The sequence below is a fragment of the Cervus elaphus genome, chromosome 18 (assembly GCF_910594005.1).
Source record: "Cervus elaphus chromosome 18, mCerEla1.1, whole genome shotgun sequence".
Taxonomy (NCBI): domain Eukaryota; kingdom Metazoa; phylum Chordata; class Mammalia; order Artiodactyla; family Cervidae; genus Cervus; species Cervus elaphus.
Window position 1 is genome coordinate 124,222,094 of NC_057832.1, and position 25,411 is coordinate 124,247,504.

At 45.5% G+C, this 25,411-nt stretch overlaps 1 protein-coding gene across 2 annotated transcripts in view; it reads right to left on the reverse strand.

Moving 5' to 3' along the window:
- The window catches only part of NCAPG2 (non-SMC condensin II complex subunit G2), a 67,575-nt gene that overhangs the window by 31,897 nt on the left and 10,267 nt on the right, over nucleotides 1–25,411 (reverse strand). For both annotated transcript variants that reach the window (XM_043872466.1, XM_043872467.1), the window contains 7 exons: nucleotides 22,704–22,798; nucleotides 21,409–21,478; nucleotides 18,800–18,886; nucleotides 16,021–16,116; nucleotides 15,292–15,417; nucleotides 1,911–2,090; nucleotides 394–546 (listed from right to left, as the gene is read on the reverse strand). In XM_043872466.1, the coding sequence (XP_043728401.1) occupies nucleotides 394–546; nucleotides 1,911–2,090; nucleotides 15,292–15,417; nucleotides 16,021–16,116; nucleotides 18,800–18,886; nucleotides 21,409–21,478; nucleotides 22,704–22,798 (807 nt within the window). The remainder of the gene's footprint in view (nucleotides 1–393; nucleotides 547–1,910; nucleotides 2,091–15,291; nucleotides 15,418–16,020; nucleotides 16,117–18,799; nucleotides 18,887–21,408; nucleotides 21,479–22,703; nucleotides 22,799–25,411) is intronic.

Consider the following 25,411-nt stretch of genomic DNA (forward strand, 5'->3'; position numbering starts at 1 on the left):
TGGTTTACACCAAAATGCACACAAATCAACAAACACTCATTCCCTCTTTAAGATGTTGGAGGATGGGGATCTCATATTCTACATGCTTAAGTAATATTTTAAGTGCTTACTGTGTGCCAAGCATTTAAATATTGCGGCAAAAATTTTCAGGTATATGAAAAAACTATAATTTAAGGTGGGGACTGCTTACATTAATGTCTTTCAAAAAGAAAGCACACAGTGACAAAACAAATTATACTTTATGACACAACTGGTAGAATATCCCGGACATCAGTTAGTTTAAAATGTGGTCACTGAAACTCTTGGGACCAAAACTGCTTTGTCCTTTTGTTGATAAAAATAAATAAACTTATTTATTTCATGTACTAAATAACAAACCTCTAGCCACCTTACCTTAGCAGCCCTCACAGCCTTAACTTTCAGCAGCATATCAACAAAAGCCACCCTCACTTTCTCCGAATTGTCATGGAGGCAGTATTTTAATGCTGGCAAAAGCTGTTCTAATAACGGGTGGCTCAATTTATTATCCAAAATTATCGGCAGACACTACGAAAAACAAGAAAGACAAACAGTTCAAAATTGGAACATAAACAAGGAAAAGTTCAGGTAAGAAAAATTCAGTTCTCTCTTTACTAAAATCATCAGTAAAACAAATATACCCACAGAAAATAATACTTTTGCCAACACAATTTCATAGAAAAGCATTCATTGAATGAATTAATCTGGTTTCAGTGCTTGATAGTCAATTCATCCATTACTTCATTCAACCAAGACTGAAGCAGTTATGAAATAATTTCCAGAGCTTTCCGAGCTAAACGTTAAAGGGTTTTACTGGAGTTGAAAGAAACAGGAGGCTCTGGTGGGAGGTCCCAAAGTCAGAGTCCAAGTCCTTCCAGTCCTCCTCACAGCCCACTGCTCCCCTATACGTCCTAACTCAATGCTGCACGGAAACGGGGGGCACGGCGCCCCCCATGTCTCAGACCCGTGCTCCCCCACGGCTGTCCCCACACCTCAGACAGGCATCCGAGGGAGCAGCCCAGGCTCAGACCAGACACGTGTCTGGAGAGCTGACACGCTGCACCACGTTCTCTTTCTAGTTTTTAGGAAAAAGATGCGTATTTTTAAGAGACTTTATTTATTTATTTATTTTTTTGGCTGTTCGCGCAGCATGTGGGATCTTACTTCCCAGACCCGGGATGAAACCCACACCCCCTGCAGTGAAAGCACAGAGTCTTAAGCACAGAACCTACCAAAGTGAAAATGACGTCACTCAGTCATGTTCGACTCTTTGCGATCCCATGGACTGTAGCCTGCCAGGATCCTCTGTCCTTGGGATTTTCCAGGCAAGAATACTGGAGTGGGTTGCTATTTCCTTCTCCAGGAAGACCTACCAAGGACATCGCTAAAAGACTATGTATTTTAAACATCACACTGAAATGATTACAGATGAGCTGATAAATGTCCTGGGTTTGCTTCAAAGTAACTGTGTGTGAGAGATGACAGAAGCAGCTACAACGAAACAAGTGTGGATGTGTTCTGAGAACTGCTGAAATGGGTGATGGACAAAGAATGTTCTTGTAGGTTCTTGTGCAAAGTACGTACAGTATACAAAAAATTCATTCTAATATATAATAACATTAAAAAATTTTAAATACATGCAGCTCCTGTTCTAAAACACTATGCCCCCTCCACTAACATACATGACAAACTAGTATTATTTGAAGTAGACTTCTTTTTTGGGTAACCCTTTTATTCTGTTTTCTTCAAAAGTGACTCTGGATATACAACAAAAATGTGAATAATGCTATACTTACGGAGTAGGGCTTGGGTGATTTTTAAATTTTTCTTTCTCTATAAGTTAGAACTATTCTATAATAAACATATACTCCTTATATAGTTTAAAAGCTTACCTTAAAGACAGAACAGCGCACATCAGCAGAGCTCAAATCAAATGCCAGCTCCTCGGTTACCTTCTTGAGGAGATCAATAAGAATGGTCGGAGGCATCATCTCCCAGTATTTGGAGGTTATTTTACAAACACCAAGGATCCCTGCAGAACGGACCACCGGGTAAGGATCTTCTAAAAGGCTCTATAAGTACAAAAGGGAAAAAGGCTGAATTATCTTAAATTAGTTCACTTTTTTCCACATTGGCTTTACTCGTGGGCACAATGGCAGTCACAACCCAACAGCCATTTCAAGTCCAGAGACACGCAGACCTGGGGACCTCCAGTCACGTGTCATTTCTGCAGTCACACACACACACCCGGGGACCTCCAGTCACATGTCATTCCCACAGTCACACAGGCAAACCCAGGGACCTGCAGTCACGTGCCATTCCCACAGTCACACACACACACCCGGGGACCTCCAGTCACATGTCATTCCCACACAGTCACACAGACACACCCAGGGACCTCCAGTCACATGTCATTCCCACAGTCACACACACACACCCGGGGACCTCCAGTCACATGTCATTCCCGCAGTCACACACACACACCCGGGGACCTCCAGTCACATGTCATTCCCGCAGTCACACACACACACCCGGGGACCTCCAGTCACATGTCATTCCCGCAGTCACACACACACACCCGGGGACCTCCAGTCACATGTCATTCCCGCAGTCACACACACACACCCGGGGACCTCCAGTCACATGTCATTCCCGCAGTCACACACACACACCCGGGGACCTCCAGTCACATGTCATTCCCGCAGTCACACACACACACCCGGGGACCTCCAGTCACATGTCATTCCCGCAGTCACACAGACAAACCCGGGGACCTCCAGTCACATGCCATTCCCGCAGTCACACACACACACCCGGGGACCTCCAGTCACATGTCATTCCCACAGTCACACACACACACCCAGGGACCTCCAGTCACATGCCATTCCCACAGTCACACAGACAAACCCAGGGACCTGCAGTCACGTGTCATTCCCACACAGTCACACAGACACACCCGGGGACCTCCAGTCACATGTCATTCCCGCAGTCACACACACACACCCAGGGACCTGCAGTCACATGTCATTCCCGCAGTCACACACACACACCCGGGGACCTCCAGTCACATGTCATTCCCGCAGTCACACACACACACCCGGGGACCTCCAGTCACATGTCATTCCCGCAGTCACACACACACACCTGGGGACCTCCAGTCACATGTCATTCCCGCAGTCACACACACACACCCGGGGACCTCCAGTCACATGTCATTCCCGCAGTCACACACACACACCCGGGGACCTCCAGTCACATGTCATTCCCGCAGTCACACACACACACCCGGGGACCTCCAGTCACATGTCATTCCCGCAGTCACACACACACACCCGGGGACCTCCAGTCACATGTCATTCCCGCAGTCACACACACACACCCGGGGACCTCCAGTCACATGCCATTCCCACAGTCACACACACACACCCGGGGACCTCCAGTCACATGCCATTCCCACAGTCACACAGACAAACCCAGGGACCTGCAGTCACGTGTCATTCCCACAGTCACACAGACAAACCCAGGGACCTGCAGTCACGTGTCATTCCTGCAGTCACACACACACACCCAGGGACCTCCTGTCACAAGCCATTCCCAGAGTCACACACACACACCTGGGGACCTCCAGTCACAAGCCATTCCCGCACAGTCACATAGGCAAACCCAGGGACCTCCAGTCACAAGCCATTCCCGCACAGCCACACAGGCACACCTGGGGACCTCCAGTCACGTGTGCTTCCTGTAGTCAAGTGTTTACAGAAAACCATCTAGACAGGAATACATCAAGGCTGTATATTGTCACCCTGCTTATTTAACTTATATGCAGAGTACATCATGAGAAATGCTGGACTGGATGAAGCACAAGCTGGAATCAAGATTGCCGGGAGAAACATCCATAAACTCAGATATACAGATGACACAACCATTATGGCAGAAAGTGAAGAGGAACAAAAGAGCCTCTTGATGAAGGTGAAAGTGAAACAGGAGAGTGAAAAAGCTGGCTCAAAACTCAACATTCAAAAAACTAACATCATGGTATCCGGTCCCATCACTTAACGGTGAATAGATGGGGAAACAACGGAAGCAGTGACAGACTTTGTTTTCTTAGGCTCCAAAATCATGGGAGATGGTGACTGCAGCCATGAAATTAAAAGACACTTACTCCTTGAAAGAAAAGTTATGACAAACCTAGACAGAATATTAAAAAGCAAAGACATTACTTTACCAACAAGGTTTTATCTAGTCAAAGCTATAGTTTTTCAAGTACTCATGTATGGATGTGAGATTTGGACCATAAAAATAGCTGAGCACCAAAGAATTGATGCTTTTGAACTATGGTGTTGGAAGAGACTCTTAAGAGTCCCTTGGGCTGCAAGGAGATCCAACCAGTCCATCCTAAGGAAATCAGTCCTGAATATTCATTGGAAGGACTGATGCTGAAGCTGAAGCGCCAATACTGTGGCCACCTGATGCAAAGAACTGATTCACTGGCAAAGACCCTGATGCTGGGAAAGATTGAGGGCAGGAGGAGAAGGGGATGACAGAGCATGAGGTGGTTGGACAGCATCACCAACTCAATGGATGTGAGTTTGAGCAAGCTCTGGGAGCTGGTGATGGACAGGGAGGCCTGGCGTGCTGCAGTCCATGTGGTGGCAAACAGTCGGACACGACCAAGTGACTGAACTGATCTAGACACACGTGGTGCCTTGCCTGCCGACCCTGCCTGTGACTCTGCTGATTGCAGGGTCTCCAACACCACACTGCCACACAGAGGGACACACAGGGACTTTGGTAATTCTTGTGAAACACAGAGTATTAACCACTCTCATGAACTTCCAAAATGCCGTAACACACTAAGCCCAGAATACAGTGAACCCGCTTGTGATCAACTGTCCAAGCAGTGGGCAAGGTGGCGGCCAACAACATAGGTGGGGACCGGAGGTTACGCACCCCTGATCCACATACATGGATCCCGCCGAGCACCTTACAGAGGAGGCGTGACCCTAACCTACTCCATATTTAACCAACCTACAGGAAATTTAAAGGCAGAGGAACATATGAATGACAAGTGGGACAGGTTCTATGGGAAATGAGAAAATAGCTGTGTTTCCTCAACAACAGAAGCCAGCAAAAAAGAAGAAAAACAAAGAGAGAGGGAGACGGCGTGACTGCTGGAGCAGAAGCTGGTTGTCCAAGAGATGAACACACCAGCCAGTCACAACGTAGGTCTCGCCCGGACACAGATTCAGACAAAACTGGGGGAAAAAAATCACTGAAATGTCGCTGAAAAACAATGACTTGAATATCTGATCAAATCAAGGAATCACAATTCATCTTACTTGAGTTGTGTCAATGGTAGGATTATGTTTTTAAAAAAAGAGACCCTGTCTTTTAAGGACACCTACTGAAGTAAAGGGGCTTCCCTGGCAGATCAGATGGTAAAGAATCTGCCTGCAGTGCAGGAGACCTGGGTTCGATCCCTAAGTTAGGATCCCCTGGAGAAGATAATGGCTACCCACTCTAGTATTCTTGCCTGGAGAATCCCATGGACAGAGGAGACTAGTGGGCTACAGTCCATGGGGTCGAGAGAGATAATCTTAGGTAGGTTGATAAGGAGTCCAGGGCCCTCAAGGAGGAAGGGGTCCAGGGCCCTGGAGGAGGAGAAAGGGATCTGGGGCTCTCAAGGAGGAGAAAAGGACAAACTTTCGTCTTTGTGCTTTGTCTCCGACACGTAAGAGCTAATGATCACACAACAAAGCAACTCATCTTAAGCTCTGTACTAAGGATTCGGTCAGTTCAGTTGTTCAGTTGTGTCTGACTCTTTGCGACCCCATGGGCTGCAGCATGCCAGGCTTCACTGTCCTTCACTGTCTCCCAGAGCTTGCTCAAACTCATGTCCATCGAGTCGGTGATGCCATCCAACCATCTCATCCTCTGTCGTCCCCTTTTCCTACCTTCAGTCTTTCCCAGCATCAGGGGCTCGTCCAATGACTCAGTTCTTCACATCAGGTGGCCAAAGTTTTGGAGTTTCAGCTTCATCATCAGTCCTTCCAATGAATATTCAGGACTGATTTCCTTTAGGATGGACTGGTTGGATCTCCATGCAGTCCAAGGGACTCTCAAGTCTTCTCCAAACCACAGTTCAAAAGCATCAGTTCTTTGGCACTCAGCTTTCCTTATAGTCCGACTCTCACATTCATACATGACTATTGGAAAAACCATAGCCTTGACTAGACGGACCTTTGTTGGCTAAGTAATGTCTCTGCTTTTTAATGTGCTGTCTAGGCTGGTCATAACTTTCCTTCCAAAGAGTAAGCGTTTTTTAATTTTATGGCTGCAGTCACCATCTGCAGTTATTTTGGAGCCCCCAAAAATAAAGTCAGCCACTGTTTCCATTGTTTCCCCATCTATTTCCCATGAAGTGATGGGGCCCTTATATACTAAGGACTATGTAACAACAATTTATCTTGTTTGAGGACATGCTTCTCCTTTTTAACAAGAACCTTCTGACTAATCTTATTATCTTAAGACTTGTGGGAGTGGATCTGGTAAGACCTTTGTATTGTTAATTCTAATCTTGTTAATTTAAGATGTAGTTATGGGAGTGGGTCTGGTTAGAGTATGTGAGGCCTTGCTTAGACTAGCTCGAGGGGCACTCTCCATCCCCCTTCTGATATTTGTGTCAGAGGCTTTCTCTGCCCTTTTTCACTCTAATAAAATTCTGCTACACAAACGCTCTTGAGTGATTAAGTCTGCTCCCTGTTCGCAAAGTTAAATCTTTGGAGATCACGACCTGACATCATTCACCAGAAGCTAATAGAGTCGCAAATAGTTGGACATGACTGAGCAACAAACACATTCACTGAAGTACTTAAGAGCTGAAATGCTTTGTGGCTAGGATCTGCGTAAAACGGGAGAAGAAACCAAGTGGGCCGGGTCAGCACCACCAGCACCGTCTGAGGGCACAGGGGTCCTGTGCACAGAGGCCCTGCACAAGGCCCTCTACTGCTATATGCGGAACTTTCCACTCCAAAGTTTAAAAGCAAAAATAATCCTCACTGCATAATTAGACCAGAAAAAGGCTGAACTCGGATGAGTAAGCACTTCCTTCCTCCTCTCCTCCCGGATGACGAGAGCCAGAGCAGGCAGTGCTGCAAACACGAGGGCGGGGGGGGGGGGGGGGGTCCACTCCCCCAGAGCAGGGCTGTGAGCAGGCAGCACTGTGCCCACAGAGCTCAGACCAGCCGAGCCGGGGCCAGGCCTTGGCAGACACCGTGGGGCAGGCGGCGTGGGAGTGAACAAGCTGCTGGGAAGAGTGGAGACCGATGCTGAGGGAGCAGGCACACGGAGAGCAGGCAGAAGCTCTGCAAGCTGCACAGGCAGGAAGAGCGGAGCGCGTGCGGCAGGACACCCTCCATCACTGCCCCGGGGGGCCAGCCTGCCTGCTGCCCACGCCGAGGCCGCGGGGACTCCACCAGCGCCCAGCCTATCCACTGACGCAAAAGCACGACCAGCACAGCAGGCAGGGAAGACGCCCACGGAGGACAGCGCCACACCACCAGCGAAACCCCGAGCCGGCCACCTCCTCCAGCCAACCCTTTCTTCACAACAAGGATGGAAAGTGAAGACGATAGGTCACTTGAGAAAAACAAACAGCAAGGAAGAAAGACAAAATAAAAAACAGAAAGGAACGTCAGGAACTCACAAGTTTCATAGCTTTTGTTCTGTATGGATTACTAACAGCATTACTCTTCAACAATAATTGCAGGTAATCACCTTATGGCACACAGTCCACATTAGGGACTCAGTCAACCACCAGGACAACAGCACTTAACATGCAATGCGGCTTCTACATAGAGAACCACTACCCTTCAGGGACCACAGACACGCACAGGGGCCTCCTCTGTCATCTTCATCAAGCCCTCCCTCACCTCCTAGACCCCCCCACCCCCCGACTCAGGCCCTGATCCAGAGGGTCATGAGCTCACCGCTGACCCACAGGCCAGAGAGGCCCATGCCTGTCTCTGTGTGGCCCACAGGACATGACAAGTGGTTGGAAAAAATGAATAATATTCTGCAACATGTAAATATCACATTGAATTCACATATCGGTATCTGTAGGTCAGTTTCATTGGAATAAACCAATCGGCTGCCTTCCTGCCAAGAGGCAGGTGGAGTGGCTGGACCACGTGGCCACAGCCTAAAACCACTATTGTCTCGTCCTCCACAGAAAGAACTCCTGCTCTTAACCAGCTCTGTTATTAACTTAACCATGACACTGCACTGCTTCTTAAAAGGAGTTAGGAACAAATGGACATTGGAAAGAAGAAAAGAAAAAGATTATTAAGAAAATTTCCTTTGTCTAACATGCAACCAACACACTGAGTATCATGTTATAGTGGTAGAAAAAAAAATCAAAAGATAAAGAAAATCATCCTTAAAACTTCAGAAGCCCTCAATGCTAGAAAACATACAAAATATTTTGGCAGTCCTGGAATAAAATGATTTTGAATACAAAATTCTCTACCTGGCTGACCTATAAACTGTCACAGAAAAATAAAGGACATTTTAGGATTTGGTCAGAGGCACCTGCCTCCCCAAGGACATCCACAGCAAAGCAAGGCCCACGGAGACTCAGCTCTCACGGCCTCTGTTCACAACCACCTCCCCCGATGCACTCACTTCACTCCCAAAAGGGATCTGAGGCCATCACAGGGTACTCAGCTCACACAAAAGCCTGTCCCTATCCATTTTCATCCCAAACAAGATTCCATTATTGCCAATTTTAATTTTCAAAGATCTCTAAAATATCTGTTTTGACAGTGACATCTCATTTCTATAAGACTGTTGACCAAGTTTTGCTACTTGAAAAACATAAACCCATCTCCACTAAGAAAAAACCGTAGGACTTCCCTGGTAGCTCAGCTGGTAAAGAATCCACCTGCAGTGCAGGAGACCCTGATTTGATTCCTGCATCGGGAAGATCTACTGAAGAAGAGCTTCACTACTACCCACTCCAGCATTCGTGGGCTTCCATGAAGCCAGACGTGCCTTTGAGTGTTTGAGTGTTTCCTGCAGAGGCACAGGTCTGCAGTGGTCTGCTGAGGGGTCAGGGGCTCTGACTGCAGCAGACCTGGGAGGCACGGCATGTGGCATAAATCCACATGCAGGAGGTCACCATTAGCTCCGCCATAGAGCCATGGGGCATACGACCCACAAACTGGAGAACAATTATATCAAAGAAGTTCTTGCACTGCTACAAAAGTTCTAGGGCCCACAACAGATTCCCCAACCTGGGGATCGGGCAAAGGAACTGACAACCCCCAGGGAATTTGACTTGGAAGGCCAGTGGGATTTGATTGCAGAACTTCCACAGGACTGGGGAAACAGACTCTCAGAGGGCACAAACAAAACCTTGTATGCATCTGGACCCAGGAGAACGGAGCGGTGACCCCACAAGAGAATGAGCAAGACTTGCCTGTGAGTGTCCAGGAGCCTCCGACGGAGGCATGGGTCAACAGTGGCCTGCCACGGGGTCAGTATAGTTCAGTCGCTCAGTCATTTCCAACTCTTTGGGACCCCATGGACTGCAGCACACCAGGCTTCCCTGTCCATCACCATCTCCCAGAGCTTGCATAAACCCATGTCCATCGAGTCGGTGATGCCATCCAACCGTCTCATCCTCTGTTGTCTCCTTCTCCTCCTGCCCTCAATCTTTCCCAGGATCAGGGTCTTTTCCAATGAGTCAGTTCTGCCTATCACGTAGCCAAAGTATTGGAGCTTCAACTGCAGCATCAGTCCTTCCAACGAATATTCAGGACTGATTTCCTTTAGGACTGACTGGTTTGATCTCCTTGCAGTGCAAGGGACTCTGAAGAGTCTTTTCCAACACCACAGGGGCACTGAACACAACCGTCCTGGGAGCCCCAGGACATCCTGGCATAAGTCCTTTTGAAGGAGGTCACCACTACCCCTACCATAGTTTGGCCTCAGGACAAACTACAGGGAGGGAACACAGCCCCACCCATCAACAGAAAATTGGATTAAAGACTTACTGAGCATGGCCATCAGAGTAAGACCCAGATTGCCCACAGCTAGTCCCTCCCATCGGGAAGCTTTCAAAGCCTCTTCAACTTATCCATTAAAGGGCAGACAGAATGAAAAACACAATCACAGAAAATGAACCAAACTGATCACATGGATCACAGCCTTGTCTAACTCAATGAAACTATGAGCCATACGAGGTAGGGCCACCTGAGATGGATGGCTCATGGTGGAGAGTTCTGATAAAATGTGGTCCCCTGGAGAAGGGAATGGCAAACCACTTCAGCATTCTTGCCCTGAGAACCCCATGGACAGTATGAAAAGGCAAAAAGATAGGACACTGAAAGATGGACTCCCCAGGTCGGTAGGTGCCCAACATGCTACTGGAGATCAGTGGAGAAATAACTCCAGAAAGAACAGAGATGGAGCCAAAGCAAAAACAACACCCAGTTGTGGATGTGACTGGTGATGGAAGTAAAGTTCGATGCTGTAAAGAACAATATTGCATAGGAACCTGGAATGTTAGGTCCCTGAATCAAGGTAAATTGGAAGTGGTCCAATAAGAGATGACAAGACTGAACATTGACATTTTAGGAATCAGTGAACTAAAATGGACCAGAATGGGTGAATTTAACTCAGATGACCATTATATCTACTACTGTGGGCAGGAATCCCCTAGAAGCAATGGAGTAGCCTTCACAGTCGACAAAAGAGTCCGAAATGCAGTACTTGGGTGCAGACTCAAAATCGACAGAATGATCTCTGTTCATTTCCAAGGCAAACCATTCAATATCACAGTAATCCAAGTCTATATCCTAACCACTAACGTCAAAGAAGCTGAAGTTGAATGGTTCTATGAAGACCTACAAGACCTTCTAGAACTACCACCCCAAAAAGATGTCCTTTTCATCACAGGTGACTGGAATGCAAAAGTAGGAAGTCAAGAGATACCTGGAGTAACAGGCAAGTTTGGTGTTGGAGTACAAAATGAAGCAGGGCAAAGGCTAACAGAGTTTTGCCAAGAGATTGCACTAGTCATAGTAAACACTCTCTTCCAACAACATAAGAGATGGCTCTATACATGGACATCACTAGTCGGTCAATACCAAAATCAGATTGATTATATTCTTTGCAGCGGAAGATGGAGAACTCTATACAGTCAGCAAAAACAAGACCTGGAGCTGACTGTGGCTCAGATCATGAACTCCTTATTGCCAAATTCAGACTTAAATTCAAGACAGTAGGGAAAAACCACTAGATCATTCAGGTATGACCTAAATCAAATCCCTTATGATTTTACAGTAGCAGTGACAAATAGATTCAAGGGATTGGATCTGATAGACAGAGTGCCAGAAGAACTATGGACGGAGGTTTGTGACATTGTATGACGGCCGTGATCAAAACCATCTCCAAGAAAAAGAAATGCAAAAAGGCAAAATGGTTGTCTGAGGAGGCCTTACAAACAGCTGAGAAAAGAAGAGAAGCTAAAGACAAAGGAGCAAAGGAAACATATACCCATCTGAATGTAGAGTTTCAGAGAATAGCAAGGAGAGATAAGAAAGCTTTCCTAAGTGAACAATGCAAAGAAATAGAGAAAAACAATAGAATGGGAATGATTAGATATATCATCAAGAAAATTAGGGACACCAAGGGAACGTTTCATGCAAAGATGAGCACAATAAAGGAAAGAAAAGGTATGGATTTAACAGAAGCAGAAGATATTAAGAAGAGGTGGCAAGAATACACAGAAGAACTCTAGAAAAAAGATCTTCACGACCCAGATAATCACAGTGCTATGATCACTCACCTAGAACCAGACATCCTGGAGTGCGAAGTCAAGTGGGCCTTAGGAAGCATCACTACCAACAAAGCTTGTGGAGGTGATGGAATTACAGTAGAGCTATTTCAAATCCTAAACGATGATGCTGTGAAAGAGCTGCACTCAATATGCCAGCAAATTTGGAAAACTCAGCAGTGGCCACAGGCCTGGAAAAGGTCAGTTTTCATTCCAATCCTAAAGAAAGGCAATGCCAAAGAATGCTCAAACTACCGCACGACTGCACTCATCTCACATACTAGCAAAGTGATGCTCAAAATTCTCCAAGCCAGGCTTCAACAGTACATGAACCAAGAACTTCCAGATGTTCAAGCTGGATTTAGAAAAGGGAGAGGAATCAGACATCAAATTGCCAATATTTGTTGGATCACAGAAAAAGCAAGAGAGTTCCAGAAAAGCATCTATTTCTGCCTTATTGACTACACTAAAGCCTTTGACTCTGTGGAGCACAACAAACTGTGGAAAATTCTTCAAGAGATGGGAATACCAGACCACCTGACCTGCCTCCTGAGAAATCTGTATGCAGGCAAAGAAGCAACAGTTAGAACTGGACATGGAACAACAGACTGTTTCCAAAGTGGGAAAGGTTGTATATTGTCACCCTGTTTATTCAATTTACATGCAGATCACATCATGTGAAATGCCAGGCTGGTTGAAGTACAAGCTGGAATCAAGATTGCTAGGAGAAATATCAATAACCTCAGATATGCAGATGACACTACCCTATGGCAGAAAGTGAAGAACTAAAGAGTCTCTTGATGAAAGTGAAAGAAGAGAGTGAAAAAGCTGGCTTAAAACTCAGCATTCAAGAAATTAAGATCATGGCATTCAGTCCCATCACTTCATGGCAAATAGATGGGGAAACAAGGGAAATAGTGACAGACTTTATTTTCCTGGGCTCCAAAATCACTGCAGATGGTGACTGCAGCCATGAAAGTTTAAAAAAAAAAAAAAAAAGGTGCTTCCTCCTTGGAAGAAAAGCTATGATCAACCTAGACAGCATATTAAAAAACAGAGACATTACTTTGCTGACAAAGGTCCACGTAGTCAAAGCTATGGTTTTTCCAGTAGTCATGTATGGATGTGAAAGTTGGACCATCAAGAAAGCTAAGCACTGAAGAGCTGATGCTTTTGAACTGTGGTGTTGGAGAAGACTCTTGAGAGTCCCTTGGACTGAAAGGAGATCCAACCAGTCCATCCTAAAGGAGATCAGTCCTGAATATTCACTGGAAGAACTAATGCTGAAGCTGAAGCTCCAATACTTTGGCCACCTGATGGGAAGAACTGACTCACTGGAAAAGAACCTGATGCTGGGAAAGATTGAAGGCAGGAGGAGAAGGGGACAACAGAGGATGAGATGGTTGGATGGCATCACTGACTCAATGGTGTTGACCATCAACCTCAGCCATCCACCCTGAGCAAGCTCTGGGACATGTTGATGGACAGGGTAGCCTGGCGAGCTGCAGTCCATGGGGTCACAAAGAGTTGGACACGACTGAGTAACTGAACTAAACTGAAAAAAAAAAAAGTAAAAATCAATGTTCTCTACAATCTAGTTTTTTTTAAAACTTAAAGGAGTTATTTAGAATTTAATACTTATAGTTCTGAAAAAACAAATTTAACTGACTTGAAATTCCTTTAATGTTTTTCCTTCCTTAAATTCAAACAAAATAGGAAGTATTAATTTTTACTTTTTAAATAGTTAATAAAGCAAGTACAAAACTCATAATGATTAACCTGAATACAGACTGTCTATGATACAGGGGCACTATGTTAAGCTCTGGGAGTTGGTGATGGACAGGAAAACCTGACGTGCTACAGTCCATGGGGTCACAAAGAGTCAGATACTGCCGAGCAACTGAACTGAACTGATGTTACAGTGGACTTTGTGGGACGGTTACATCACTTTACAGATTGTAATGTCCTTTGGGACAGTTATAACCACTTTCACCTTAGTGCTAGGGATTGAGCTAAATGCTTTATATACAATTTTTCATTGGAACCTTATCACAATCTGATAAAATATTTTCTCCAGTATTAAAGAAGAAACAGGACTTGAAAGAGGTTAATTTGAGAAAAATCAGACGTTAATTGGGAACTAGGATTCAAACAAATTGCCTGACTCCACACTCTAAACAACCACGCAAACTGCCTCCCTATCTGTGGGCTGGGACGACACCTTCCTCATCAACGGTCAGGCCCATCGCTGGGGCCAAGCACCTGCGGCAGATTCCATGTAAGAAGGGTGGTGCTAGACCTCCAGCACACACTCCATCTCTGTATTCAAGTGTAGAGTCTTCAATGCTTCAGGTAGACACAAGTGCTTCATAGACTGGACACCTGAGCTAAAAAGAGCATAAGTTTTTCATGGTCTTATGACTAAAAGCTTCCAAAATCTAGTTGTGGTTTGCCCAGCAACGTTTGTCCACAAAATTAACCATGATCCCCAAGGGACTTTTAAATAAACACACGTGTGGATGAGGCACACCTGGCAGAACACTGCCAATGGTTCACTTCAGGGGGGTGAGTGTCTTTGCGTGTGCGGGTGGTATCCGTGGGTGAAATGTGAATGCACAAGTGAGTAAATGTGAAGAGGTTAAGCAGGACATCATAATTATGCTATTTCAACTTTCTGCATGTCTGATATTTTTTTAAGTGGGTCAGAAAACAAACAAACCAAAGCAAGTATTTTAGGACAGCTATGGGTAACTTTCACTATCATGGCATTTTTGCTATCCCTTCCTAAAATGTTATTCTACTAACTAGAACAATAAGTAGTATCTCTTAGCTTGTGTCAGGAGAACCTGCAAATGCCAAGGGCTGTAGAGAAATCAGCAGAGGCTCACACTGTCCTACCAGGCGAAAGATCAGAGATTACCCCTCAGAAACAAATGTCGCATCCTGATGTCCTAACGTCTCACTAGATCGGAAAAAACCCACTGCCATAGGCATTACTTGCCTTAAAAGCTAACTAGTTGTGTGTTTGTTCACGACACTGCCCCACTTTACACAGGTGCTACCACCACGCCCGCCACCCAGATGAAGACAGAAGAGTCAGTGCCCAACTTGCCCAAGGTACACAGCTATCAGACAGAGAGACCAGCCCCGGGCTCTGTTCCGACCATGGTGACTCGGCCTCTCTGCTGGGGCGACACATAGGACACTCGAAACTACACACAATAAACGACGACAGGTTCCAAAAGAGACGGAGAGGAAGAGGAAACAGACCCTGCGAGTCCTCGCTGCCACAGGAGGCACCGGGAAAGGCCAGGTTCTTGGAAGAACGTCAGGATCTGGAAAGACTGCCCTCTGGAGGCCGCACGGGGCAGTCACAGGGACACCCAGGCCCAGACTTAGCTGCAGGCTGGGAGCCCGGCCACATGAATACATACGTAGAGTTCTTCGAACTGTTTCTGAATCTCGCTGTCCATCTCAATGGCATTAAATCCTGGATGCCGAATAGGAAACGCTTCAACAAACAGCAGTGCAGCGTTGGACCGGACTTCCGAGTTTCTGGCCTGGAATGGCGAGAGGAGTTTCAGAATCCAAAGAGCTGACAGCACAGAATCCCTCAAGCAATGCTTCTAGTGTCTCAACACAGACATATTCCTATTTACATATTAAAGACAACTGTAACATTTAACCTAATCGAACTTGTGAGACCTTCCTTAAATGAAACCAAACTTCCAGCTCCATGTCCACAGAGGCGTTTCCCTACCTAAGTCCACTGTGTCACGAAGAATCAGTGGCCATCATGTCATGCCCCCAGAGCAGAGTCACCTGTGCTGAAACGACCCGCATGCTCGTCCGACCCCCTCCCCCCACATGCGGTCCCCAGGCACCAGCAGGAGGTCCTCAGGGCCAGGAGGGCTCAGCCCAGCTCTGCACACACCACCCCTGCTGGTTTACTGAGTGTGACGACCCTCCTTCCAGCTGTGCATCCAGCACTAAGTACATTCAGATTCCCAGTTTAAGAAATGCTTTCAATAAAAGCATCAAGTATTCATTCAGAATCTCACGCAGGCCCAGCCTTGAGTCTTATTTTACTGCAATTCTGAATCAGAAGATGCTAAGCCCCACAGCCTACTCAGCATCCTGAACACGGACAGTTAGAGGCACACCTTTAATCCTCTCCAAAGGATGGGCTTGTAGAGCTTGTAAAGCATCTCTTCCACTCCCTGCCGAACTTCCTTTTGATGGTGAAAGTAACTCAGCACCTAAGAGCCAAGAAAAGAAGAACAGAATAGTAACGTTGGTGTTTTCAAAAAACCACTTACGATCCTACTTTGAGGAAACAACAGGGAGCACAGGCTGGCCCTGCATTCACAAATCTTGGATGCACAGTTCCTCCTAACAGGAACCACATGCTGACAGCACGGAACATGGCAACCTCACAAAGGCACCTACGGTGCAAAGACAGACCCACGGCCTTGGGCTGTACAAAGGTTCCGTTCCAACTTCTACTCTTCTACTAGTAGCCACAAAACCTCATAAGAAGACACACCTCTGATCTTCAGGGCCAAATGCAAAAGGAGCCAGCCTGATTGTTCCTACAGCCCATTCTGGCTCTAAAGTGCACTGGCTACAACTGTCTTGTTCTGAGAACCTCTTTCGGGCATTCAGAACGGCACGTAGAGTCAGCCCTTAACGTCCATGGGTTCTGCATCTGCAGATTCCACCAAGCGTGGATAGAAGGTATCTGAGGGAAAAAAATTCCAGAAGTTTCAAAACAAAGCTTGAAATTGTCATTTGCTGGCAACTGTGTATGTAATAACCACATCAGATTTACAGCCTCTTACAAGCACTTACACTGCACTGGGTATAAACAATTCAGAGATGATGGAAAGTGTTCAGAGAGGCCCTGGAGCATCCATGGGTTTGCTGCCCGATTGCCCGTAAGGGGCGACTGCATCTCAAAGGGGTGTCACTGCCCAGTGATCCTTCCCAGGAGAAACCTGGATGTCAGGTCCACCCCCCAGAGTCATAGGTAATCAGAAAACGCACTGCTTTAACCAGCCAGGACCTTCCTGCAACTCTTCAGATTCTTGTCCCCAACAACAATCAGCGTTGCCTTTTGTCCTTAATTCACAACTCTGAGCCAAAGTTATGTTAGTGAAAAACAGAAATTGTTTATAAATTAGGTTATAAAACAAAAGACTTTAAGTGAATGTCAACCAACTTTACCCTAAAAGAACTACAAATCACCAACTTAATGGACATGAGTTTGAGCAAACTCCGGGAGGTAATAAAGGAGAGGCAAGCCTGCAGAACTGGAGTTCATGGAGTTGCAGAGTCAGACACAACTTAGTGACTGAACAACAACAACAATAGAACTACAATCTAGGGATTTTCTTTTTCTGGCTGTTAATTTTTCATTTAGGAGATTTCTATCTGTCATTTGTTTTCTGTGTACAATGTTAATTTGGTATTAATGGTATACTTGCTTCATAGAGAGTTTTTAAACAACTGTATTGAGATACAATTCACAGACCATAAGTCACTCTTATAAAGTGTGTAATTCAGTGGGTTTTAGTATACACAGAGTTGTGCAACCATTACTACTACCTAATTTCAGAAGATCTTCATCAACAATATGGGGATTTCTTACTGTCGAGTGACTTCTAAGGTATTTTCTGAAGCTTCTTTCAACACATCAATAAAGTGATTTATCAGGTAAATTTGGTATTTATCAAAAACAGGATTCAAGGAAAAAGCTATAACATGTTATAAGCAGTAAGAACGATGACTTGGAGCCCAAGCACACACTTCACTTGAGCAGTGAGATCTAACAGTCCGCCTTTCAATCCTTGCTATGCGTTTTCCCACAGATCTAACAAACAGCGATGCCCATACTTATCGTCACTACTTACTATCACAACAGAAAGCCAGGCATGAGAAAGTCTTCAGTTATTTGGTAGCAACAGTGAAGCAACCACATCACAAATATGTACAGCTTAACACGACACCATTCCTTACAATCAAGCAGAATTTGAACATTAAATCATACATGGGAAACAAATGACCCAAACTATCTACAACTTACAAAGTGCCAGGGACTGTGTGTGCTGGGTGGGGTGTGGGGTGGAAAAAGCACATGGATGTATTTTCATCTCTGGTTCTTTATTCTTGGATAATACAAACTAAATCATCAATAATAAGAAACGTTTTTTATCCATTCAAACTTAATATAATTAGAATATGCACGCCTACAAATAATGACTCCACTATACAAACAGTAGCAGGCACCTCATCTTTATTCCTCTAGCTTCCTGACATGCAGTTGCCCAAACCAGCAGAGAGCACAGAGGCCTCGCCCAGGGTTAGACAGAGCCCCACACAGCCGACCAGAGCTTCCAAGTCCTCCTGCAGGAACTCTGCTTATCAGACTCCTGTCGGGACAACAACCACACCAACAGCAGAGACTTATTCAGTCAGGTCATCTACAACATGAGGATAAAACCCATACCCAAATTCTGAGACTACCTTTTAAAAACAAAATTGTATCAAGAGAAACTATCAAAACATTTATTCAATATGGTTTGCAGACTACAAAGTGGAAATGTAATATATGAAAGTAAACAATAAAAATAATCTCAAATAGTCTCTTCTTTGAAAACAGCAGTAGTGGCAGTAAGAAAGTGATGGTTCTAGACATTTTTATGCCCAAGAATGTAGTTAAAGGTTGTCTGAATAAAGTTCCGATGTCTTAACAACAGATGTTTGCTTTCCTAATCAAAACTTTGGTGTCAAGGTAGATCTCCCAGAATTCCAAATGTCAAGATTCTGAAAAATTCCTTTAACTGATGCCTGTGAAAACTTAACAAAATTTCACAGAAACAACTCTCTAAAAACAAAACAATGAGACACAATTTTCAAAAGTGCTGCAAGAGTGAGGCTCACCTTGCGTACTCTGGGGTGCACTGGAGACCTCCGAGGAAGGTGGACGCCGTGGTACATGAAGTCCTGGATGCAGTCGTTCTCGATGGCCTGAAACAGCCGGGCGGGAGAGCATGGGTGAGTGCGTCCCAGCGGAAGAGCAGGACAGGTGGAGGAGGAGTCACCGCGAAAGAGGACAGTCTGATCAGCTCATCTTCCCATTCATGAGGGGAAAGCATCCTGTCATCAGAGCTTTTCCACTTTGTTTACGCCTCTTAGAATGCACATAACAGAGAGAACTTTTCTTTTATCTTATGTGAAGAAATATCACATTTGCGCCAAATTGCATGGCACTCGAGCCTGAATTAAGCCAGACAGGGCTCAGAGACAAAGGTGGGCCTGGGACCACCCCTCCTGACTCATCTGATAATCTCAGAAAACTGGATCTCTTCCAAGAGCTTACCCCACCCCCCACCCAAGAACTCACACTGAACTACCTCTAGGGTGGGGGCCAGGATTCCAAATTGACAGAAACAGATGTCTTGGAGGTACCCCAGTGAGGGGCGGTACAGGCAGTTCCCAGGACTCCAAGGCAGTAGGGAAAGACATGAGGGAGACTCGTTAGTAACATTCACCTCGTCTCCATTAACTGAAAATGCTCCCTGAAGCTACCCCTCGGTCTCAGCGTGACTCCCGTGGGAACCACGCTGCCCGACCTGTGATCACACAGGAGGTTCACGGAACCAACAGCCAGGCGTCTGGGCCACAGAAGTTGGCCCTTGAGAGCTAACCACCAGAACACGGGCATTCTGCAACTGACCAGGTTTGCCAACATGTCAACAGCAGAGATTTTTTCAAAGAGAAAGTGAAAGTGAAGTCGCTCAGTCGTATCCGACTCTTTGTGACCCCGTGGACTATAGCCCACCAGGCTCCTCCGTCCACAGGAGTCTCCAGGCAAGAATATTGGAGTGGGTTGCCATTTCAGAAGAAGGCTTTAAATGACGTAACAAGCAAATGCCACTGGGAGACTTGTTGGATCCTGGCTTCAAAATGAAGACATTTTTTAAACAAAGCAGAGAAGTTTAAATATTAGTATGGGGCGTCCCTGGTGGCTCAGATGGTAAAGAATCTGCCCACAATGCAGGAGACCTGGCTTCGATCTCTGGGACAGGCAGATCCCCTGGAAAAGGAAATGGCAACCCACTCCAGTAATCTTGCCTGGAGAATCCCATGGACAGAGGAGCCTGGCGGACCATTGGCCCATAGGGGTCACAAAGTAAGCATGATGATGGCACTATATAACCAGACCTTTTAGAGATGATGCACCCTGAAGTACACAAGAGTGAGATGTCACACCTGGAATTTGCTTTAAAAACTTGAAGGGACACAGGGAAGGGAGTGAAACTGAGAAGCACAAATTTCTGATACTAATTTGGTGCAGATCTAAACAATTACATTTTAAATCACAAACTCCTATGTTTTAAATCACTGCTAGAGAAAAGGCGAACAAACACTCCTTCCTATGAACAGTTTCATGGAGTATAGAGCAATGCAAAAAATGCGTAAGAACATCCTGGTTCTGCCACTTCCCCAAAAATTATACACTGAAAAACTATTGTAGAAGTTGTCTACAGGAGAACAGGAATGGTAAGTTTTTGTTTCCTAGAAGCAGACATCAGTGATAACTCACAGCATATTTAACTGAAGCTCAAGCTGGGCAAGAGAGCAGAGTGAAGAGAAATAAACTACAAACATCGGGTGGTTAGCCTCCCCTCTGCCCCGACACCAATCCGGGGCCTGCTCCCCCAGGAGAAAAGACCCCTTTATGACTCAGAGTAAAAATTTTGCTCTCAGAAGGAAAAAAACACATCTAAGAACCTAGTATGAAAAAGACATAAGGGATATCAGACATTTTCTTTTTTTTCCAAAAGAGCCTATGAATGTTTAATTGTGAATTACACAGCCAGAAGGTAGGTGCTGGTCATAAAAGGTTCTAAGCCTGATTCAAACAAACGTCTTTAAATTCTCAAATTATGTTGCTGAAGAGATGGCCTGAGTCTCCCAAGGAGCACTGGCCAACAGAAACACAACATCAGCCACAAATGCAATTTTAAACTTTCCAGTGGTCACACTAAAAACACGGAAAAAAAGGCAAACTTACTTTAATAATATATTTTGTTTAGCCCAATTACTCAATTCAGTATCATTTCAACATGCAATCAGTATTCTTTTTAAAATATCCATGAGACACTTCGCATTCGTCTTTTTCCAGACTGTCTAGTTTCTTACATTTACAGCCTATCTCAGTTTGGACTGGCCACGTTCTAATGGCCCAGCAGATATACGTGGTCGGACACTGCAGGCCCAGAGCTGCCAAAATGGGCAAAAGCATTGGTTCCACTCAAACGGCACGTCGTGGTGAGTGAGGGACATTGTGAGGCGGTGCCCGGTGTAGACGTGACCTGAGTAGGTGTGGACGACACCACGCCTCTGTCGTGTGGATGCTCACTGTGAGCTTTGGCTTGACAGACAGGCACAAACAAGGGTTTCAAACAGACCTATTGTGGCTACTTACTTAGTAACCAGAACACAATAAAAATGTGCTAACATTTCATAAAACAGAAAGGAAATACCTCCATTATTTTCCCTGAAGCCTTTTTCCAAGCTCTGAAATAAATTTCTGCAATGTGTACCATCAAAGATCTGGAAAAAAAAAAAATTTAATGCAAGTTTGAAGAGTTATATTTTTCACATGTATCATTTTAGTTACTCTCCTCTCCCAGGGAAGAAGACACTGTTTTACAATAGTGCTTTGCAAAGTAGAGACAGGTTGTCTGCCTGGAGCAGGAAGCAGAAACTAGTTGGAGAAGGACTGAAATGTCAAACAACTTCTTCCTTCTCAGTCACTGCTTCCCCAGAACTTTACTATTTTCTGCAAAACTATGACACATACGCCCAGAACCAAATTCTTAAGTAAAAAACTTTAAAGATAAATTTATTTCTAATAAAAACTATAAATATAAAAAGTTGAAATATAAATACACTTTAACTTGGAGTCATTCGAAACTAATTAGCTCAGGTACAGGGAATCCTAAAATACCAGGGATGACTTAGACTCATAATGAGGAAAATCTGCTGATTCAACCCAAATATTGTGCAAATGAGGGGAGAGGAGGCAGCATTCCAGAGATCCAGCATGGAGTCCCAACTCAGTTCTCACACAGCCACCTGACAGGATAGATTTGAAAATTCCAGAGCAGGTTAAGGACTTGACCTCGAATGTGGCAAACAGCTCCAAATGCTGCCAGGGCCCAGAGGCTGGGGAATCGGCAGAGAGCCCCTCCTCAAGGGCTCCTCCACCACCACACAGCTCCGCCTTCGGGAGACTGCAGTGTGCACACGCACCCAAAGGATCAGACGTGCTAGTCACATGAACTTTACTACGACTGAGGCTGAGATGGAACTGATGAACAGTCTAGGTAAAGAACTACCACAAAGTAAAGTCTTAATTTCAGTGTCACTACTGAAAAAGAATGGTTTCCTATAGCAAGGAAAATAAGTATTCAGTAATACAACAGTACATAATAAATAATAACTTAAGAGATAATTTTTAAAGCTTCTAATCATCATCATTGTCATGTTAGTCACTCAGTCACAGTGTGGCTCTGTGACCCCATAGACTATAGCCCAGCAGGCTCCTCTGTCCATGGGACTCTCCAGGCAAGAATACTGGAGAGGGTAGTCATTCCCTTCTCCAGGGGATCTTCCCGACACAGGGATCGAACCCAGGTCTCCTGCACCGCAGGCGGATTCTTTACCATCTGAGCTACCAGGGAAGCCCCTAAAAGTTGACCTGACCAAAGTCAGGTCAAATAGAAACTTTCAAAACCAGACTAAGCACAAAATATTAATTGTTTTTAATACTTACTTTGGTAATCCCTGTAACTGGTTTTTAATGGTTCCATGAATCATTTTAATGAAATTTATATTCCAACTGAAGAGAGAACTAAGAAATCTTCTTCCCTATAAATTAAAAATAGGATGTAATGTTAAAATTGCAACCAAATAAAAAGTTCCCAGTAACTGAAAACAAACAGTTCTTTGAAAGTGTAATAACGAGTACCGAAGTTCGCTACTCTCGACAAAGGAAGTGCCCATACTTCTAACTCGGAACCTACACACTGAGCCGGGGGTGGGCGCGGCAGGTCAAGGGGAGTCCTGTGTGGGGACAGCGCTGGGGCCTGGGAGGGACCAAGCTGGGCAGCAGGACAGGTGGGGGGCCACACACTGTGAGGCAAATGGCAGGGCCATCATGCTTTGACAGGCAAGTTTTTTTAAAGTATTTACTGGAAATAAGTTGCCAGTAGAATCCAGAAGAGGTTTATCATTTACCTAGAACGACTGGAAACTGACCTAACCAAATTAATAACTGATTAGGAAACTAAGTTCAGCTATCTTAAATTCAAAAGAACACAAATTCTAAAAAGAGGGAGTTTTAACACACATACATATTTATGTCTAAGTGCTCATTCGCTCAACCATGTCCAAGGCTTTGCAACTCCACAGACTAGAGCCCGCCAGGCTGCTCTGTCCATGGGATTTCCCACAGAAAAATACTGGAATGGCTGCTATTTCCTCCTCCAGGAGATCTTTCCATCCCAGGGATAGAACCCACATCTCTTGCACTAGCAGGCAGATTCTTTACCACTTGAGGCACCTGGGAAAGACCACTTACATCTGTATTTGCATATATGTGTGTGCGTGTGTGTGTTAAACAAGAGCAATTTACCCACTGCTATGTATATTTCCATGGACAGAGGAGCCCAGCGGGCTACAGTCCATGGGGTTGCAAAGAGTTGGACACAACTGAGCGACTAACACACACATGTATAAGTCAATATAAAGGGTGTCTGAATCCACTCTGTACTTTACTCTCCCAAACTTCACACCCACCCTGGACGCCCAGGGCAGAGGCCCAGTGACCCTCCAGCAATGACAACGTCAGAGCAGCAACAGCAGTCAGCATATCTCCTGTCAGGCGGGCGCCGAGGGCCCTGTGAAAGGCCCCATGTGCCCCCGAGGGGACCCTGGGAGACGGCGGCCGCTGCTCCTGCCCTACAGAAGGAGCTGAGACTGAACGGCATATGATCAAGGTGACCTGCCACCTGTTCAGTGGACACCAGGGTCTGAACACAGCCTTTCTGACCCCCAGAGCTGCAGGTTTCGGCCAGTGTGGGCAGCAATCAGATCCAGCCCTTCGGTGTCACCAGTGAGAGGGTGCATGGGGAGCAGGCACGCTGGGGTCAAACCGTGCCGTGCCCCACCGTGAGTATGAGGCCTGAGCAAGCTCCTCAGGGGGCCCTCCTCCTCTGGGAAGTCCTTCCCCACACCTCCTTCAGGGACGGGTGACCGCTGCCCCCTTTTGCCTCAAATCATGTCTGCCAGGCCACAAGCAGTCAGAAACAGGGCTATATTCTATATCAAAAACAATGTGCTTTGCATTCCAACATGGAAATACAGTTAATCTAAAAAGACTACCAGTCAATCTTAAAGGAATAACACTGAATATTCATTGGGAGGACTGATGCTGAAGATCCCATACTTTGGCCACCTAATGCGGACAGCCAACTCACTGGAAAAGACCCTGATGCTGGGAAGGATTGAGGGCAGGAGAAGAAGCGGGTGACAGAGGATAAGATGGTTAGATGGTATCACTGACTCAATGGACATAAGTTTGAGCAAACTCTGGGAGACACTGAAGGACACAGAAGCCTGGCGTGCTGCAGTCCGTGGGTCGCAAGGGGTCAGACGTGACTGAGTGACAAAACAATGAACAAAAAGACCACAGAGGGGATTCCCTGGGGGCTCAGTGGTAACGAATCGGCTGCCAGTGTGCGAGACACAGCCTGATCCCTGGTCCAGGAAGACCCCATGCCATGGGGCAACCAAGCTCGTGCACCGCAACCTCTGAGCCTGTGCCCCGGAGCCCACGCTCTGCGGCAGGAGCAGCCGCCGCAGCGACAGTCCTGTGCGCCGACACTGGGGAGCAGCCCCGCCCGCCGCAACCAAAGAGAGTCCGAGCAGCAACAGGGCCAGGGGAACCAAAACAAATACATAATAATTCTTTTCTACATCTAAAACTCTACCCAAAGTTACAACAAATTATTGAGAGGCTCATGTTCTCAGCACTTCTTAAAAAAATAAAGAAATAAAACAAGTACAGGAAACTCTAAAGATAACAGATGAGCATGTCCAAGAGAGCTAGGCAAGCCACTCTGTAATTTTAATTCTCTAATAGCCACATTAATAAAAGTAAAAAAGATTAAATTAACTTTAATAATGTATTTATGTAATCTAACATATCCAAAGTGTCATTTAAATATGTAATAAATACACAAAAATTATTAATGTGACATTTAACATTCTTTTTCCATATCAAGTTTCAAATGCCTATGTATTTTACATTTAAAGTCACAGCTGGATTGGCCACATTTCATGTGCTCAGTAGCCAAGCGTGGGAGTGACCACTGCTGGCCAGTGGAGCACTGGGCCAGGAGCCTCGCTTTGGATTTACTGGATGGGTATGAAAAAACCAAGAATCCTGTGATGATAGCTCTGAGTTGTATGCCAATTAAC